This window comes from Tamandua tetradactyla, chromosome 2 (genome assembly GCF_023851605.1).
Source record: "Tamandua tetradactyla isolate mTamTet1 chromosome 2, mTamTet1.pri, whole genome shotgun sequence".
NCBI classification, from domain to species: domain Eukaryota; kingdom Metazoa; phylum Chordata; class Mammalia; order Pilosa; family Myrmecophagidae; genus Tamandua; species Tamandua tetradactyla.
This window is the reverse complement of record NC_135328.1, coordinates 202,109,298-202,127,929: the sequence shown is the minus strand read 5'-3', so window position 1 is coordinate 202,127,929 and position 18,632 is coordinate 202,109,298. Positions and strand designations below refer to the sequence as shown.

General features: G+C 43.3%; 1 protein-coding gene across 1 annotated transcript in view; it reads right to left on the bottom strand.

The window, feature by feature from the left end:
- Positions 1-18,399, bottom strand: part of IFNLR1 (interferon lambda receptor 1) — a 29,653-nt gene extending 11,254 nt beyond the window's left edge. The window contains exons 1-2 of the mRNA XM_077150840.1: positions 18,294-18,399; positions 14,174-14,297 (exon numbers count right to left, since the gene is read on the bottom strand). Coding sequence (XP_077006955.1) covers positions 14,174-14,297; positions 18,294-18,351 — 182 coding nt within the window. The 5' untranslated portion in view covers positions 18,352-18,399. The remainder of the gene's footprint in view (positions 1-14,173; positions 14,298-18,293) is intronic.
- Between the last annotated feature and the right edge of the window lie 233 nt (positions 18,400-18,632).

Genomic DNA, 18,632 nt, shown 5'->3' with positions numbered 1-18,632 from the left:
GAGTCTCTTCCAAGTTTCATGGGAAGCCATTGCTTCTGAATGGGGGAGCTGAGGTCATCCAATTTTTGTTTTTAAAAGATCACTCTGGTGAACCCGCTGGAAAGTTGTGGCAGTGGCCCAGAAGAGAATGGTAAGAAGGAGTTGGGTTTCAAATTATTCCAGAAGTAAAGCTGACAGCACTTTACTTTTTTTTATGGATTAGAGGAGAAATATGAGGAAAAGGGCATTCAAGGACATACTTGGGGTTTGGGACTGAGCAGTGGGTGAATGAGAAGGCTGAAGTGGGGGCTGACAAAGAGAATGGAATTTGGGGAAGGAGCAATACCTCTGTTTTGTTTCTCGGTAGAAAGAAACATACTATGTAAAATTAATAAAAAGGGAAACTGGAGTAGTTATATTAATAAAAGACAAAATAAAGACTTTAAAGTCCAAAGTAATACTAAAATACATATATCCTTGCCCTACGACCCAGCAATACCACTACTCAGTATATACCCAGAAGAGCTGAAAGCGATGACACAGAGATACATGCACACCGATGTTCACAGCAGCACTATTCACAATCACTAAAAGATGGAAACAATCTAAGTGCCCATCAGAAGACCAGTACATTAACAAAATGTGTATATACATACAATGGAATATTATACAGGACGAAATGACATCCTGAAGCATGTGATAAGATGGATAAGTCTTGAGGACATAATGCTGAGTGAAATAAGCCAGATGTAAAAGGACAGATACTGAATGACTCTATTTTTATGACCATGGTAAAGGTAAAATCAGAACCTTATAATACAGAATATAGGGGACTCAGAGATACATAGAAGCTTGAGATAGGTGAATAGTCTGCTAATGAGGTTGAACTTAATTGTAAGGGAACTGATAGAAGTGAAGGTAATTCATTAATGGGTCTGTAAGTAATATTATCATACTGAAGGTGAACATGATTGAAAGGGGTTGTATAGACTTATGTGTCCCACCAATGAACACTACAAATATAAATAAGTCCTTGCATGAACTACTTCAAAGGTATGAATCTTTTTTAAAAAAATTAAAATTAAAAAAATATTTTTATTGCTAAACCTCAACAAACATACAAACATTCTATACATGGTGTACAATCAATGGCTCACAACATCATCACATAGTTGTGTATTCATCACCTTAATTATGTTTTGAACATTTGCATCACTCCAGCAAAAGAAAGAAAAAAGAAAAAAAAGAAAAAACTCATACATACCATACTCCTTATTCCTATCTCTTAAAAGGAGCATCAGACACAAGGTTTTCACAGTCACACAGTCACACTGTAAAAGTTATATCATTATACAATCATCTTCAAGAATCAAGGCTACTGGAACACAGCTCAACAGTTTCAGGTACTTCCTGCCGGTCACTCCAATATACCATAAACTAAAAAGGGATATCTATATGATATCTATATAATGCGTAAGATACTATATAGATATCCTCTCTCTACCACTACTTGGCATATTTTCAGAAGTGTATATACCGAGGATAACTTCATGACTCTGAAATCTCTCAGCCACTAACACTTTGTCTCATTTCTCTCTTCCCCCTTTTGGTCAAGAAGTTTTTCTCAATCCCTTGATGTCAAGTCCCAGGATTTCTGTCCCATGTTGCCAGGGAGATTTATACTCATGGGAGTCATGTCCCACGCAGCAGGGTGGAGGGTGGGAAGAGGGAAGGGGAGGGGCAGTGAGTTCACTTGCCCTGTCGGCTTAGAGAGAGAGTAGTCACATCTGAGCAACAAACGAGGTTCTCTGGGGGTGACTCATAGGCAAAATTTTAAGTAGGCTTACCCTATCCTTTGCAGAGAAAAATTTCACAGGGGCGAACCCCAAGATCGAGGACTTGGCCTACTGATTTCGTTGTTCCACTGCTTGTGAGCATATCAGAAATTCTCCAAATGGGAAACTGAATATTTCCCCCTTTCTCCCCATTCCCCCAAGGGGACTCTGCAAATATTTCTTTATTCGTTGTCCAAATCACTCTGGGATTTATCGGGGTATCACACCAACAAACCAACAAAATCTCCTGTCCTATTCAAGATTCCAAGTACTTACGGTGTTCAATTAAACTGACCATAAAAGTTAAATTAGGAAATACACTAGCCAAAATAGGAATTTTGGACCAAATAAACATTTCTCCCTTAAGTCTCACACAGAAGTTGAAATTTTAAAGTATGGATGATATCATATGACTCTTGTACAAAAAGGGTATAATTTGGGGGTATGGGGGAAAAATAATATTGCATACTCTGGGCTATACTCAACAGGAAAACATCAACGGTACTGCAGCAGTATCAGGGATACAAAATGGGGGGAGGGATAAGAGTTAGGGGGAGGTCTGGATTTTCTATTTGGTGAGGGTGTGTCTATTGGCTATCATTCTCTTGGGAACAATGAAATTATCTAAAATTGAGAGTGTTGATGGACTGCTGACTTTGGACATTATACATGAGGCCCAGGAGATAAGAGGCGGCTGAAAGATGCGCCAACTGAGAAGTAGATCCGTGAACGACGGTGTAAACATACGATGGAACATGGTACTGCTACAAAAAGGAATGAAGCTGTGAGGCATGCAACAACATGAATGAGCCTGTGGGACATTTGGTGAAGCAAAGTAAGCCAGAAACAAAAGAGCAAATATTGTATGACCTCATTTAAAAAATACTTATAAGAAAACTGGGGCCTAGATTGTAAGCTCTTACAGCAGTCACATTTAGTCTGGAGTGGTAATTGTTATTTCTGGATTTTGAGGGGCTATTTTATACACGTATAACCTAGTGTTTAGAGATAAGAATGAAGCCAATCAGGTTGGGATTAAGGTAATTCAGAATACAGGGGTAAGGAAGATATTGCCTGCATTTTAGAACTTCGCCTATTCTTTGAGACCAAAGGAAAAAAGTTTTATTACGTCCAGAACCTAGATTTTCTGTAGCATATAATCTAACTCAAATTGTCTGGATAGATCATTTAAACAATTCAAACACAGGGAGGCCAAAATTAGAACGAGGGCCTTTAATCCTGTATAGCTTAATGTAATGCCTGGATACATCCCAGAGTTTATGAAGCAGATAATTAGGAACTATTGGCAAAGTCCCCTGAGGGATGGGAGAAAAATTACAGAACTATTAAATTTTACCACTGGAAACCCTAGATACTGTGCCAAACATTAGGGACACCCAAATCAATAGGCCAAGGCTTTGATCTTGAGGCTTACTCTTGTGAAGTTTATGTATGTAGCAGAGAAGCTTAGCCTACCCATAGGTATGCCAAAAAATCACCTCCAGAAGATCTATTCTGTTGCTCAGATGTGGCCTTTCTCTCTCTAAGCCCAATTCTGCAAGTGAAACCATTGCCTTCCCCTTTACGTGGGACATGATATTCAAGGATGAAAGTCTCCCTGGCAACGTGGGAGATGATACCCAGGGATGAGAATGGCCCCAGCACCACGGGATCGACAACCCCATCCTAACTAAAAGAGGGAAAAGAAGTGTAAGTGGCTGAGAGTTCAAATAGAGTCAAGAGGCTACACTGGAGGTCCCTCTTACACAAGCTTCAGTTAGACATTGCTACTTATCATAACTTGCCAACCCCCAACCAAAACCATTTCTATCAATCCTAAAGAATACCTAGGGCATGATGTAAGATTCTCTAACAGTGCTATGCACTAGAGTAACTCTCCAAAACCTACAATCTCCAGATGGGTCCCTGGACCAGATACGTCCTGAGATGCAGAGGGGCTAGCCTTTCCAGAATATCAACTAGTTTCATCCCTCTATCCCATATTATCGACAGCCCCTTTCAACATGAAAAAGTTAGGATGGGAATAGCCCCCCAAAGAGTGGGAGAGAGATCAAAGATGATGGTGGAATTATACAGAGAAGTTCGGGTTTAACAAATAAGTATGATTGGACTTCCGGGTCAAGATGGCGGCTTAACAACATGAGCGTTTTAGTTCGTCCTCCAGAACAACTACTAAATAACCAGAAACAGTACAGAACAGCTCCTGGGGCCATGTCAGTGACCAGACACACAGCGTACCCCAGTCTGGACCAGCTGCAAGCAACCCCCAGAACCGTGAGTTCCCAAAGCTGCGGCGGCCAGCGCCCCTCCCACACAGGCCACTTCCCAGAGGGGAAAGGAAAGGACTTTACCAGCAGCAGGGACTGGGCACAATCAAACACCAATTGTGGAACTAATTAACAAATTCTGACTACTAAAAATAGGCCCCCAGCTTAGGTGAACCTGATCAAAGTGGAGGTTGCTCATTTTTGCCCTGGCGCCAAGGGGGCAGGACTGACAGAAAAAAGGGGAAAAAAAAAAAGAAGGAAACAGAGGTTTTTGTGGCTGTGTATCTACAAAGGCTTGACTGCCTCTAGATACAGCGGCAGGACTTTTCAGGCTGCAACTGCCCCAGGCATAGGCAGAAGTGAGCTCTTTTGGGGGAGCTTGTGCCTTCCCCAGGGGAGGGGTGAAGCCCAACTCAGGTGGAATCCCTCCATCAAGGAATTCAGACCCCAGGGCTTGGTAATTTGAAGCCATTAAAACCAGCCTACAACCTCTCCTCTGTCTCCACCACGCCCCCACCAGGGAGAGTCTGCCAAAGTTAAAGGTACTGCATCATCTTATGCTGGTGGATCTGCAGTCAGACAAGCGCCACATACAGGGCAGGATAAGAAAAACAGAGTCCAGAGACTTCACAGGAAAGTCTTTCAACCTGCTGGGTCTCACCCTCAGGGAAAACTGATGCAGGTGACTCTTTCCTCCTGATAGGAGGCCAGTTTGGTCTGGGAAAATCTGGCTGGGGTCTATAATATCTAAGTAGACCCTCCTAAGTGTGTGTGTGTGGGGGGAAGGCACCACACAAGCAGGGCAAGAAACAAGAAAACAAGAACTGAAAAATTCTCCTCTGTTAAACAAAACTTAAGCTAAAGGTCCAGATAAAGCTGAACGGAATGTCAAAGAACAGACAGACAACAAATTCATCCCTCAAGAAAACCCTAGATAAAAGAAGTGAAAGCAATTTCCAGAATAAACTAATTAAGGTAATTAAATGCCTAGACACCAGCAAAAAATAACAAATCACACTAAGAAAATTGAAGATATGGCCCAGTCAAAGGAACAAACCAACAATCCAAATGACATACAGGAGCTGAAACAATTAATTCAGAATGTACGAACAGACATGGAAAACCTCATCAAAAACCAAATCAATGAATTGAGGGAGGATATAAAGAAGGCAAGGAAAGAACAAAAAGAAGAAACTGAAAGTCTGAAAAAAACAGATCACAGAACTTATGGGAATGAAAGACACAGTAGAAGAGATGAAAAAAATAATGGAAACCTACAATGGTAGATTTCGAGAGACAGAACATAGGATTTCAAAACTGGAGGACGGAACATCTGAAATCCGACAAGAAACGGAAACTATAGGAAAAAAAAAGGAAAAATATGAGCAGGGACTCAGGGAATTGAAAGACAATATGAAGCGCATGAATATACGTGTTGTGGGTGTCCCAGAAGGAGAAGAGAAGGGAAAAGGAGGAGAAAACTAATGGAGGAAACTAACACTGAAAATTTCCCAACTGTTATGAAAGACTTAAAATTGCAGATCCAAGAAGTGCAGTGTACCCCAAAGAGAATAGATCCAAATAGACATACTCCAAGACATTTAATAATCAGAATGTCAGAGGTCAAAGCGAAAGAGAAGATCTTGAAAGCAGCAAGAGAAAAGCAATCCATCACATACAAGGGAAGCCCAATAAAACTCTGCGCAGATCTCTCAGCAGAAACCATGGAGGCAAGAAGACAGTGGGATGATATATTTAAATTATTAAAAGAGAAAAACTGCCAACCAAGAATTCTATATCCAGCAAAATTGTCCTTCAAAAATGAGGGAGAAATTAAAACATTCTCAGACAAAAAATCACTGAGAGAATTTGTGACCAAGAGACCAGCTCTGCAAGAAATACTAAAGGGAACACTAGAGACAGATACGAAGACAGAAGAGAGAGGTGTGGAGAAGAGTGTAGAAAGGAAGACTATGAGTAAAGGTAAAAAGAAGGAAAATGAGATATGACATATAAAATCCAGAAGACAAAATAGTAGAAGAAAGTACTACCCATGCAGTAAGAACACTGAATGGTAATGGATTAAACTCTCCAATCAAAAGACATAGTCTGGCAGAATGGATTACAAAACAGGACCCATCTATATGCTGTCTCTACTCAAAGGACACGAGGCCAAGGACACAAATGGACATTTACACACCAATGTTTATAGTAGCATTATTAACAATTACCAAGAGATGGTAACAGCCAAAATGTCCATCAACAGACAGTTGACTAAACAAACTGACATTTACATAAGATGGAATATTATGCAGCTGTAAAACAGAATAAAGTTATGAAGTATGTAACAACATGAATGGACCTTAAGGACATTATGCTGAGTGTGATTAGCCAGAAACAAAAGGACAAATACTATATGGTCTCACTGATATGAATTGACATTAGTGAATAAACTTGGAATATTTCCTTGGTAGCAGAGACCATCAGGAGATAGAAATAGGGTGAGATATTGGGTGATTGGAGCTGAAGGGATACAGATTGTGCAACAGGATTGAATATAAAAACTCAAAAATGGACAGCACAATACTACCTAACTGTAATGTAATTATGTTAAAACACTGAATGAAGCTACATGTGAGAATGATAGAGGGAGGAGGGCTGGGACATAAATGAAATCAGAAAGAAAGATAGATGGTAAAGACTGAGATGGTATAATCTAAGAATGCCTAGAGTGTATAATAATAGTGAAATGTACAATGTAAAAATTTTAAAAATGTTTTTGCATGAAGAACAAAGGGATGTCATTATTGCAGGGTGCTGAAAATAGATGGTAATAAATACTTTAAAATGTCACCTTATGTGTGAGACTAAAGCAAAAAATGTTTATTTGTTACAAAATTTATATTTTGACTAGAGCATTTCCTAATATAACTCATGTAGATAGTTTGATTGAATGTCATAAGTACTTGGAATCTCAGGTAGTACATGAGATTTTGTTGGTTTGTCCAGAGTGATGCCCAGATGAATCCCAGAGTGATTTGATCAGTGAGGGGAAAAGTATCTGCAAAGCCCCCTTTGGGGAATGGTGAGAGTGGGGAGAAATTCAGCTTCCCCAAGTTGAATTCTTGATATTCTCACAAGCAGTGTGGACAACCAAAGCTATAGGCTGAGCCCCCAGTCTTGGGGTTTGTTCATATGAAACTCAACCCCACAAAGGATAGGTCAAGTCTACTTAAAATTTAGGCCTAAGAGTCACCCCCAAGAGAGCCTCTTTTGTTGCTCAGAGGTGGCCTCTCTCTCCAGCCAACATGACGAGCAGTCTCACCACCCTCCCCCTCTCTGCATGGGACATGACTCCCAGGGGTGTGGACCTTCCTGGCAACATGGGACAGAGATCCTGGAATGAGCTGAGACTCAGCATCAAGGGACTGAGAAAAACCCTAGAATGAGCTGAGAATTAACATCAAGGGATTGAGAGAAACTTCTCCACCAAAGGGGGAAGGTGAAATGAGACTGTCAATGGCTGAGAGATTCCAAACAGAGTCGAGAGGTTAACCTGGAGGTTATTCTTATGCATTAAGTAGATATCAGCTTGTTGTTCAAGATGTAGTAGAGAGGCTGGAGGGAACTGCCTGAAAATGTAGAGCTGTGTTCCAGTAGCCATGTTTCTTGATGATGACTGAACAATGATATACCTTTCACAATGAGATTCTGCAAATGTGAAAACCTTGTGTCTGATGCTCCTTTTAGCTACTATATCAACAGAAGAGTAGAACATAGGGAATAAAAATAAATAATAGGGGGAACAAATGTTAAAATAAATTTAGTTTGAAATGCTAGTGGTAAAGGAAAGCGAGGGGTAACGGGTATGATATGTATAATCTTTTTTTTTCTCTGTTTTCATTTTATTTCTTTTTCTGTTGTCTTTTTATTTCTTTTTCTAAATCGATGCAAATGTTCTAAGAAATGATGAATATGCAACTATGTGATGATATTAAGAATTACTGATTGTATATGTAGAATGGAATGATATCTTAAAGTTTTGTTTGTTAATTGTTTTTAATTAATAAAAAAAGTTAAAAAAAATAAGTATGATTGCTGAATCATTATACTGATATTTCTTTTAGCTTCCAGTACCTTACAGTAGCTAGAAATAAAAACCCAAAACTGTAGAATTGTAACCCAGACCAAACTCTGAAATTTGTACAGTTGATTGTTATGATGTACTTTGAAATTTATTGCTTTTATGCATATATGTTATTTAAAGAGAAGGAGGAGTATAACAGAGAACATAGGATTTAACAAATGAGTATGCTGCTGAATTATTATATTGACACTTCTGCGGTCTCTAGCATCTTGGAGCAGTAGAAGAAAAACAGAAAAATCATGGAACTGTAACCCATACCAAACTTTAAAATCTGTTCTTTAACTACTTGTTAAAATGCACTTAGAAATTTATTGCTTTTTTGCATATATGTTATGTTTCACAATTAAAAAAAGTAAAAACAAAATACATATATCCAACAAAGGACTTTTATCTAGTATAAAGAACTCTTACAAATCAACAAGAAGACAAACCATCCAATAAAAAAAAATGGGAAAAAGATCTGAACAATCATAAGAGAAGATACATGAGTGGTCAATAAGCACATAAAAGATGCTCAAATTTATTAATCATTCGGGAAATGGAAATTAAAGCCCAAATAAATCAAACCCATGAGAATGACTAAAATTAAAAAGACTGACAACACCAAGTGTTGGAGAGCAATTGGGACTTCATTCATTGCTGGTGGGAATGCACAATGGTATGGTCATAGTTTCTTGTTACCGTAACTCCCAGTTTCTACTCATAGATCTTACTAAGAGAAATGAAAGCAAACAGAGACCCATATATGAATAGTCATAGGAGTTTCTTTCATAATAACACCAAACTGGAAACAACCCAAATATACATCAGTGAGGAAATGGACAAATAAATTGAAGTATATCCATAACATGGAATAACACTCAGCAATGAGAAGTAATGAACAACTGATAAACAAAACAATGTGGATGGATTTCAGAAGCAATATGCCGAGTAAAGGGAGCCAGATAAAATAGTTCATACTATACAAATCTGTTGATATGAAATTCAAGAACACGCAAAATGGATAGTGAGACAAAGTCAATCTGTACTTTTTTAGAGCTGGGGAGGACTGCCTGCAAAGTGACATAAAGAAACTTTTTGGGGTGATGGAAATGCTTTGCATCTTGATTGTGGTGCTGGTTACATAAGTGTATACCCAGGTCAAAACCCATCATACTATATACCTCAGTAGACTATTTTTTTATGTTTTTTAACAGTTGTATTCTGCACACCACACAATCCATCCGAAAGTGTAAAATCAATGGCTCTTGGTATAATTACATAGTTATGCATTCACTACTACAGTCAATAGGAGAACATTCTCATTTCTTGTGAAGAAAAAAATCTCATACCCCTTTTATCCCATTATTTTGGTATTTGGCTTTGGTATAGTGCCTTTATTGCAATTAATGCAAGAATATTACAATATTACTGTTTACTACAGACCTTAATTTACATTAATTGTATTTTCCTCATATACCACCCTATCGTTAACACCTTGTAATAGTGATGGACGTTTATTCTAGTTCATATAGAACTTTCTTATATTTATACAAATAACTACATCATTGTACACTCTACGTTTCACTGTAAGAGTCCAGTTTTTATCTTCTAGCTTTCCTTCTGGTGACTTGCACGACTCTAGCCTTCCTCTTTCAATTCACACTCAGCTTTGTTAATGACAGTTACAGTATTGTGCTACCATCACACAGTATTATGCTGTCCATTTCTGAACATTTACAATCACCATTATTGAACATTCTGTATTCCTTAAGCATCAATTGCCCAATCTCTATTCTCTTTCTATTTCCTGATAACCTATGCTAACCTAGACTTTAACTCTGTGCTGTTTTATAAGGAGAGTTTTCCAAAATTAACATGAAATGAACTCCAAAATAGAGCAGAAGGTAAGGAACAGAAAATGTACATAAAATGCTCCCATCTGAGGAGAGGAAAAAAGGACTACAGTGTATACACACATAAATACACATGCACATATCTACCCCTAGATATGCTTATGATATTACTGAAAAACACAAAAGACACTGGTAAAGTGGTGGTCTCCTCTGGGGATAGAAGCTGGGTATTTGGAGAGAGAGGGAGGAAATTTATATGTTTTTGAAGCTGTTGAGTTTTATAAACAATACCTGGCACTGTTTTAGGTGCTAGAGATAAAGCACCTACTCTCATGGAGTTTACACTGTATGTGAACACGTTACAAAAAATTGCCTTAGTAGACTTTTACTGAATGTAAACTATAACTCGCTAATGTTGATTTTGGTAGAAAAAAATGGAAATAAGTCAACAGGATTATAAGAGAGGTGAAATCTCAATTACAAACATTTCCGCTAAAAGGGAAAAGGGGTTAAGGATTTATAAACGAAGGTAATTAAGATAAAGAATATAAAGATGTTTAATCTCGACTTAAGAAAGTTGAGCACACAGCCGTATTTTTTTTAAAGAACAAAGTCAATTCCATCTAAAAAACAGGAGAAAAAGAAGACTGAAAGAATTTGAAAGAAAAAGACAAACACTGGAGACAGACTAGAAGATCCAACATAAGGATAATAGGAGCCCCTGAGGAAGAAAACCAAAGCAAGGACACTGAACAAATACTAAAAACTGTAGTTCAGGGAAACACCCCTGAATTAAAAAGACTTGAAACTATGTAAAGAGAGTGCACTGAGTACTTAAAAACATCAACCCAGAATGACCAACAGCAAGGCACAGTCTAGTGAAATTTATGGACTTTTTAGAGAAAAAGAAATAATCTTGAGGGCAAAAACAGCAGGTGACTTGTAAGAGGAAGAAAATTAAATTATCATCAGACTTTTTGACTGCAGTGCTTTATTCCAGAAAAAAATGCAGTGACATATTTAAAATGCACACAGAAATAAAGAAAATGTGAATGAAGAGTTTTATACTTATCCAAACTTAATTTTAAGTATAAAATGCATAGAGAAACTATATTATCATATGATCATTCCTTGCTGAGGAGGGATTTCTGTCCTAGAGTTATGGGGATAGACGAGCATACGCCATCCAATACCAGACAGGTGAGACTGACAGCTGCTTATCAGTAACATAGACTCACAGCCCGGGGTAGGGTGACACTGCCCACCGTGCAGGGCCACGTGGGGGTTGCACTTGAGAGCAGAACGAACAGCAGGAGCTGTGGGAGGCACACTTAGTAGAAATAAGAGGGTGGGTGACTCCTGGTTCCCACAGGAGGATGTGACGGGTTTGTTTGAATAATTCTGCAACTGGCAGGGAAGTGAAACCCAGTAGGTTGAGGACTGAGAAAGTGCAGCTGGTCTGGCTGAGAGGGGAACTAGCTGCATGGGAGGCCTTTCCCGCTGGGTGGGGGGCATATACATGGCAGGAGCAAGGAAACTCAGGATTAGGCCTTGGGGCCCTGTGAGGCTCAAAGATGTGAAGGCAGCACATGAAACCTGAGGCCTTACAACACGTTATGAAAGACGTCAAGGAACATTGTTCCCATGTGGCCTTCCTCAGAAATGTTCAAGAGAACAGGCTTTAGACAACCAAGACCATCAGAGAGACACTGATAGAAGGACTGGGGGAGAGAATTAATTATAGTTACTTGTTATAATAGCTTCTTATTGCTGCTATAAATTGCCAAAACTTATTGGCCTAAAACAACTAATATTTTTTCTCTTATAGTTCTGGAGGCTGGAAGTCCAAAATGAGTTTTATGGGGCTAAAATCAAGGTATTGGCAGGGCTGGTTCCTTCTCGAGATTCTAGAGGAGGACAGGTTTCCTTGCCTTTTCTAGCTTCGACCAGCTATCCTCATTCCTTGGGTCAAGGCGCCGCATTGCCTCACCTTTTCTCCCTCTGCTTCCATCATCGTAGAGATTCTCTAATTCTACAGCTTCCCTCTTATAAGGGCCCATGTGATCGCAATGGATCCACCTAGATAATCCAGATAATCTCCCCATCTCCAGATCCTTAACTTAATCACATTATATCGAGTCCCTTTTGGCTTATAGGTAACATGTTCACAGGTGCTGGTGATTGGGGCATGGACATCTTTTGGGAGACGTTATTCCGTCTAGCACATTTGTAGAACTAAAACTAAACGGGAGGTGCAAGGGTAGTTCAATGGTAGAATTCTTGCCTGCCCTGCAGGAGACCCAGGTGTGATTCCCAATCCATGCACTTCCCCTCCACCTCCCTGCACAAAACAAACAAACAAGCAAAACAAACAAAAATTCAACAAAGATGCTGCAATAATGGGATACTCACATGAAAAAAAGGAATGAGATGTGTCCCCACCATATAGCATACAAAAAAAAAAAAAAAAACAAACAAACCAAAAAACTAAATGAAGATTAAAAAAGGGAAAGAATTTAGTGTTGCTATGGATTGAATCATGTCTCCCCAAAGATACATTCAAGTCCTAACTCCCAGTCTTGTGGATATGAACCCACTTGTAACAGGATCTGTGAAGATCCCAAACTAAATTGGGTGGGCCTTAATCCAAGATAACTAGTTCACGATGGAACAGTGAGAACACTAGCTGTGCGGTTCACAGACCTGGTTGCCTGTTCTAATTCCACACTAGCTGCTTGGGGCAAATCACAGCACCTTTCTGAGCTCAGTCTCCCCATCTCTACAATGGGGACAGTACTGTGCCTACCTGGTGATACTGGGGGGAGGGGGTGAGATACTCAGGTAACGTCCTCAGCACTCCGTCTGGCATGGGTGGGTCCTCCCCTTCCTCCTTCCCCTTTCCCACCAATTCGAGATTAATCCTCCTGAGTATCAGCTTTCGTCATCTTGTTCTCCTACTAAAGAATTTACAATGATTCCCATGTACATGCAAGGATGGGGAATCTGCTTGTTTTCCGTTTTCAGACTCCTCTTGATCAGCAGTGGCTGCCTGGGATGCCGAGTTGTGGTTTGAAGCTGTATGTACCCCAGAAAAGATCAGGTTCTTAAAGTTGATCTATTCCTATGGTGGAGACTTATTGTGGGTGGGACCTTTTGATTAGACTATTTCAATTGAGACTTGCTCCAGGTGGGTCTAAATCCTTTTACTGGAGTCCTTTATCAAAGGATAAAAGACAGGGAGAAGATAATAGTAAAAAGCCAGAAAGCTGAAAGAGAAAAGCTGAGAGAGAAGGACACATATGGAAACTCAAAAGGCAAGCCCCAGATGGAGCAGTCAGAAGCTGAGAGCAATGAAACCAGGAGAGAAGGACCAGCAGACGTCACCACGTGCCTTGCTATATGACAGAGAAGCCCAAGCTCACTTGTAGCTGGTCTTCAGAGAGAAAGCAACGCCTGTTGATGCCTTGATGCGGACAATTTCACAGCCCGAACTGTCAACTTGTAAGTTGATAAAACCCCATTGTAAAAGCCAACCCATTTCCGGTTGCATTTTCTTGGGGGGGGGTGCATTGTCGGGAATCGAACCCAGACCTCCCGCATGAAAGGCGAGCATTCTTCCACGGAACCGCCTGTGCACCCTATGGTATGTTGCATTTTGTCAGCCTTAGCAAACTAAACAAAGCATGAGTCGGGACGGATCCTGAGGCCCTGCCAGGTTCAGTGGGGAAAAGTGTGGGGTCATCCCGCCTTGCAATGGCTCTGCAGGGTACTATAACAGTCCCCTTGTTGTTCATCTCCCCTTCCTACTTGGCTGGAACAATTCCAGGCAAGGGAGCATCCCATTATTTAGCTCTCATTGGCCCATGCCAACTTTTGCAAAGACGCACCTCCATCCCTGGCACTGTTTTATCAGCATCATTCCTACCTCCAGACCTTTACGTGAGCCTAGAATGCCCCTCCATGGACCCGCCCCACGCCATCTCCCAAAGGACACAGAACCAGCAAGTGCTGACCACGGAGAGCACAGCCACCCCAGAGAGTCACGGCCCACCTCCTCAGCCTCCCCTTCCACCAGCCCTAAGACTCTACCTTTGATAGGCTACAAAATAGGTGATGTTCAGGGGGTTGCCAGGTCCTGGGAGCCAGGTCAGATACACACTGAAGTTCTGGGAGAGCAGAGTCACGTTCTGGGGAGGGGTCAGGCGGGGCCTACCTGTGGGGTAAAAAGAATTTGTGAAGCCTGGAGCTCCTGGCTGGTCCTGATGTAGGGCCATTTAGAGCTGAACAGTGGCATGTCAGATATTGCTGAGTTTGAGGAACCAGGAGTAACTGGGGGGCTGAAGCAAGAGGCACAGTGTGGACTGGGAATCCAGGTGTGCTAGGGGTACCCAAGAGTCCTCTCCCAGTGAAGACGCATAGGATGCATTTAATCCCCACCTCCCAGCAACAAGCTGTGACAACATGTATGAAATGTTGTCTACCAGGGAAGCTCATCAGACACTCAGTACTCAGGGTCTTTACCAGGGGCTCGTCATACAGGCACCCTCTGCCTGGCATGTCCCATAATTCCAGGCTCCCAGAAGGAAAGTAGGAATTCAGCATAAACCACGCTGTTGCACAAGCTGTTTAGGCACAGTGAGCCTCTCTTAACCAGGCAGTGGGTGGTTAAGAACCCTGATAAGGTGGGACCCCTCCCCAAATCTAAGTTCTCAGAGGTCAGTCAAGGGCCAACCTTGCAGGCAGGACTTTCAAAGGATAGGAGTCTCAGGACTGCTTCAGTAAATCTTTTCTGCAAACCAGGGGTCAGGATTCCAGGCATCAGCTGGCTGTCCTGACCTCAGCAGGCCCTTCCCATTCCTAGCCTCAGCATCCTGGCTGTACCAGGCAGGGCCCACATGAACCCAAGGGTCGAGAGGGCAGGGGTTCTGTCTTCTTCTTGGCCAAGTCCCCAGACCTTGCAATAGTGCCTGGCACACAGTACATACTAAGTATTTGATGAGTGAATGAATGAATACTTTGATAAGTTGGGTTATTTCAAAGGCCTCCTAACTGGTCTCCCTGCTTTCGACTTTGCCCCCTTGATCCATTCTCCACACAGCACCCAGAGTTCAAATGAAAGGCAGGTCACGAATTCTGCTGAAAATTCTCCAATGGCTTCCATCTCACTCAAGGTGAGAGCCAAAGTCCTTTCAATCATCTACAAGACCCTACCCATTACAGCCTATTACTACCCCCTTTTGCTTCCCCCTGTTCTGCAACACTGGCCTTTTTGCTATCTCAGTGCACACCAGACACTCCCACCTCAAGGCCTCTGCACACGGGCTGTCCCCCTACCTAGGCTGCTCTCCACCTGGACAGCCACCTGGCTCACCCTTTTGCTTCTTTCACGTCTCTGCTCAGATGTAGCTGTCTTGGTGGTATCTTCCCTGCCCACCTTTACCTGGCCCCTCCAACCTCCCCTGGCAACCCTATCTCCCTTATCCTACTTTACTTCCCTCTCCAGCACTCATCCTCTAATGTCCCGTCTTCCTTCCTGCACCAGAATGAAAGTTCTATGAGGGTAAGATCTATGGTGTGTTCCCTGCTGTGTCCCTGGATCTAGAACGTTGCCCAGCACATGATAGGCAGTCAGTAAGTATTTGCTGCTAAGAGAGAAAAAGGGATGGAGTCAGGCAAGTCCCTGGTCTCAGCCCAGAGTCATGAATTCTTGGGTGAGGGGAACTTGCAGATTGTCCATTCCTGGCTTCTGACTGAGCTGGAGAGCCTTGAATTCACCCTAAGTCGTTCTGTGCCTGCTCTGCAATGCACGCTGAAAGAGTGAATGTTTGAGTCCTCTTCTTTGCCAGCCTCCTCCCAGCGATCACTCACTCCTACTGGTCTACTGCACATGACTCTGGAATCCCCCTTTCTCTTCACGCCCACTGCCACAGTCTGGGGCAGGCCACCAGCACCTCCCACTGACAACATCCTCCTGAGAGTCTTTGAGTCTTCCTGCCTCCTCTCAAGTCTCTGTCCCCTCCCTCTCACTGCTAAACCTCATCTTCTGCAATATGCGTTTCTCCAGTTTCACTCCTCACTTTGCCCTCAGCATAAAGTCCACACTCCTTATCAGGGCACACGGGGCCCTGCCCAGCTTGACCTGGCCGGGCCATCTGGCTGACCTTTCCCTGACAGCTCCTCAAAAGGCTCACCAGGATGTGGCCAATCTTCCTTCTTGCTCTTCCCAAAGCACAGCATTCTTCTGAGTGTCTCTGCCTGCCTGGTGTTCCACCATCTAATCTTTTAAATATTTGATTCAAATATCACTTCCTCTATGGAGTCTTCCCTGATTTCTCTAAGAGGTGGTGGTACTAATAATAGCAGCTAAGATGTATTGTAATCTGTGTGGCGGGCACTGTGCTAAGCACCTTACCTACCTTTTCTCTTTCGATCCTCACCACACCCCCAGGAGGCAGGTAAGAATTATGATCGCTGTGTTACAGCTGAGGAAACTGAGGCCCTCTGAGCTACTAAGTGGTAGAATCAGAATTCAAATCCAGGCCTAGCCAACTCCCAAGGGTCAGATCTTGACCACACTTCCTCCTCTAACTCTCCTGGGGTCTGTTCAACTTCGTCCTTCTAAAAGCACCTACTGACCAGGCCCTTTGCGGGGTACTGCAGTTTCCGAGAGGGATGTACCTTGATTCCTGCCTTTGAGAGCTCACCGTCCCATGGAGAATTCAGGGCCCTGAAGTGCCACGTGGGCCATGATGGAAATCCACACAGGTTACAGAATGGCATGGGGGGGAGGGGCCAGCCTGGACTGTGCACGCCCGCCCTTTTGGACCCAAACGTCGGAACCTGCTTCTACCCCACCCTTGGCCTGTAGCTGGAACTGGCTCACTAGGATGCTAATGCTACCATTAGTCTTGGCCTCTGGGATTCCTAGCAGGTGCCCAGTAAGAGGCTGAAGTTGCTCTGCAGGCCATTAGTAAGGTATCCTGTGGGTAGGACAGGCCCAGAGTTTGAGCTTGGGTACTCCGGGGAAATAGCATCTTGAGCAGCTATCCTTTATCAAAGGGTACTGGTTTGGCACATTATATGCAAAACCTCATCGGTCCTCAGGACAAACCATCCCATGGGTTAGGTGTCATCTCCATTCCACAGAGGGGTGAGGCTCAAAGACAGAAGCTAAACAATTTGCCTGAGACTGCTAGTTTGTGCAGGAGCCAGGATCTGACTGAGCCTGGATCTAGCGGCACTTCACCCTCTGCCATTACTCCACAGTCTGCGTTGCATGTGCTAAATCTCTCTTGGTCTGGGACACTTGCAGCCAGGTCTGGATAGGTTAACTATTGAGTGTGACAGTGAACGAGGGGACCAGAAACCCACAGGGACAGGGACATTGCCCCCCCCCACCTCCCGCAGGCTGGAAAAACACTCTCTGAGAAGACAAAGGAATATCACAACCCCTGAAACCTTCAGAAATTAAAAGGAAGTGGCAGGTGAAGGAATTACACAGGTGCAGAGGCAGAAGCTGGGCTTCCGTGAGGTGCCCAAGGTGGGTGACAGCCCCGCTCCAGCTGCCCCTCCCCGAAGCCGACACCCGCCATCTCACTTCAGCCTCAGTGTTCTCTGTACTGTGTGTCTCACCTCAGCCTTCCCTCTTGGACAATTCCTTTAGTTGCTCTGAGCCTCAGTTTCCCCATCCGAAAAGGGGGCAAATAAAATCCACTCTGAAGAACTCTTGTATAGCTGAAATTGGATAATACGGTGCCCAGCATGTAGAAGTTGCTCAATAAATGCTGGCTTTCATTATAAGATCTGGTCCAAGGACCCTTCCGGGACCTTCTCCCCGGAGGACTGGCTGGAATGGTGGAAGATCAAACATATTTTCCATTGGGGGGCGGCTCAGAAGAAGGAGCTTGTTAGGTTACAGGGTGGGCCAAGCCAGAGCTCCAACCCCTCAGGTTGGGAGGGGCCCCTGCCACCGCAGGGGAAGGGACGCCGGGGGAGGGCACCGCACTGCATCAATGCAGGGAAAAGGGTTTCTGGAAACCTTAAAAAGCACTCTAAAATAAATGCAGTTACTTCCTAAAAGGCCATGGTTTCTTTTTACCAGTTCACTTGAAGCAATGAAGAAACAGATTTCAGTTCCTCCCAGAAAAGAATTTCTGGGAAATTTAGCCTTTGGAAGAAAGAACCGACCCCCGTGGCCCCATTCCGTTACCTGGCGAGGACTGCAGCAGGCACAGGAGCAGGGGGACCCACTGCCGGGCCTCGACCATGACTCCCTTGGCGGCCCGGACTCCCTTCTGCTGCCCCGCAGCCCCGCCCAGCTCAGGTCCGGGTCTCCGTCCTCCGCGTGACGAGCCGGGCAGCCAATGGGAGGCTGAGCCGCGGGGCAGCCCCGCCTGGGCTGACACTCCTGCTGGCAGCCCCGGCCAGGTGGGAGGGGGGGAGAGGGGGGAGAAGGGGGAGAGGGGGAAGGTGGGGGAGGTGGGAGAGGTGGGGGAGGTGGGGGAGGCAGGAGGTGGGAGAGGTGGGAGAGGTGGGAGAGGTGGGACGT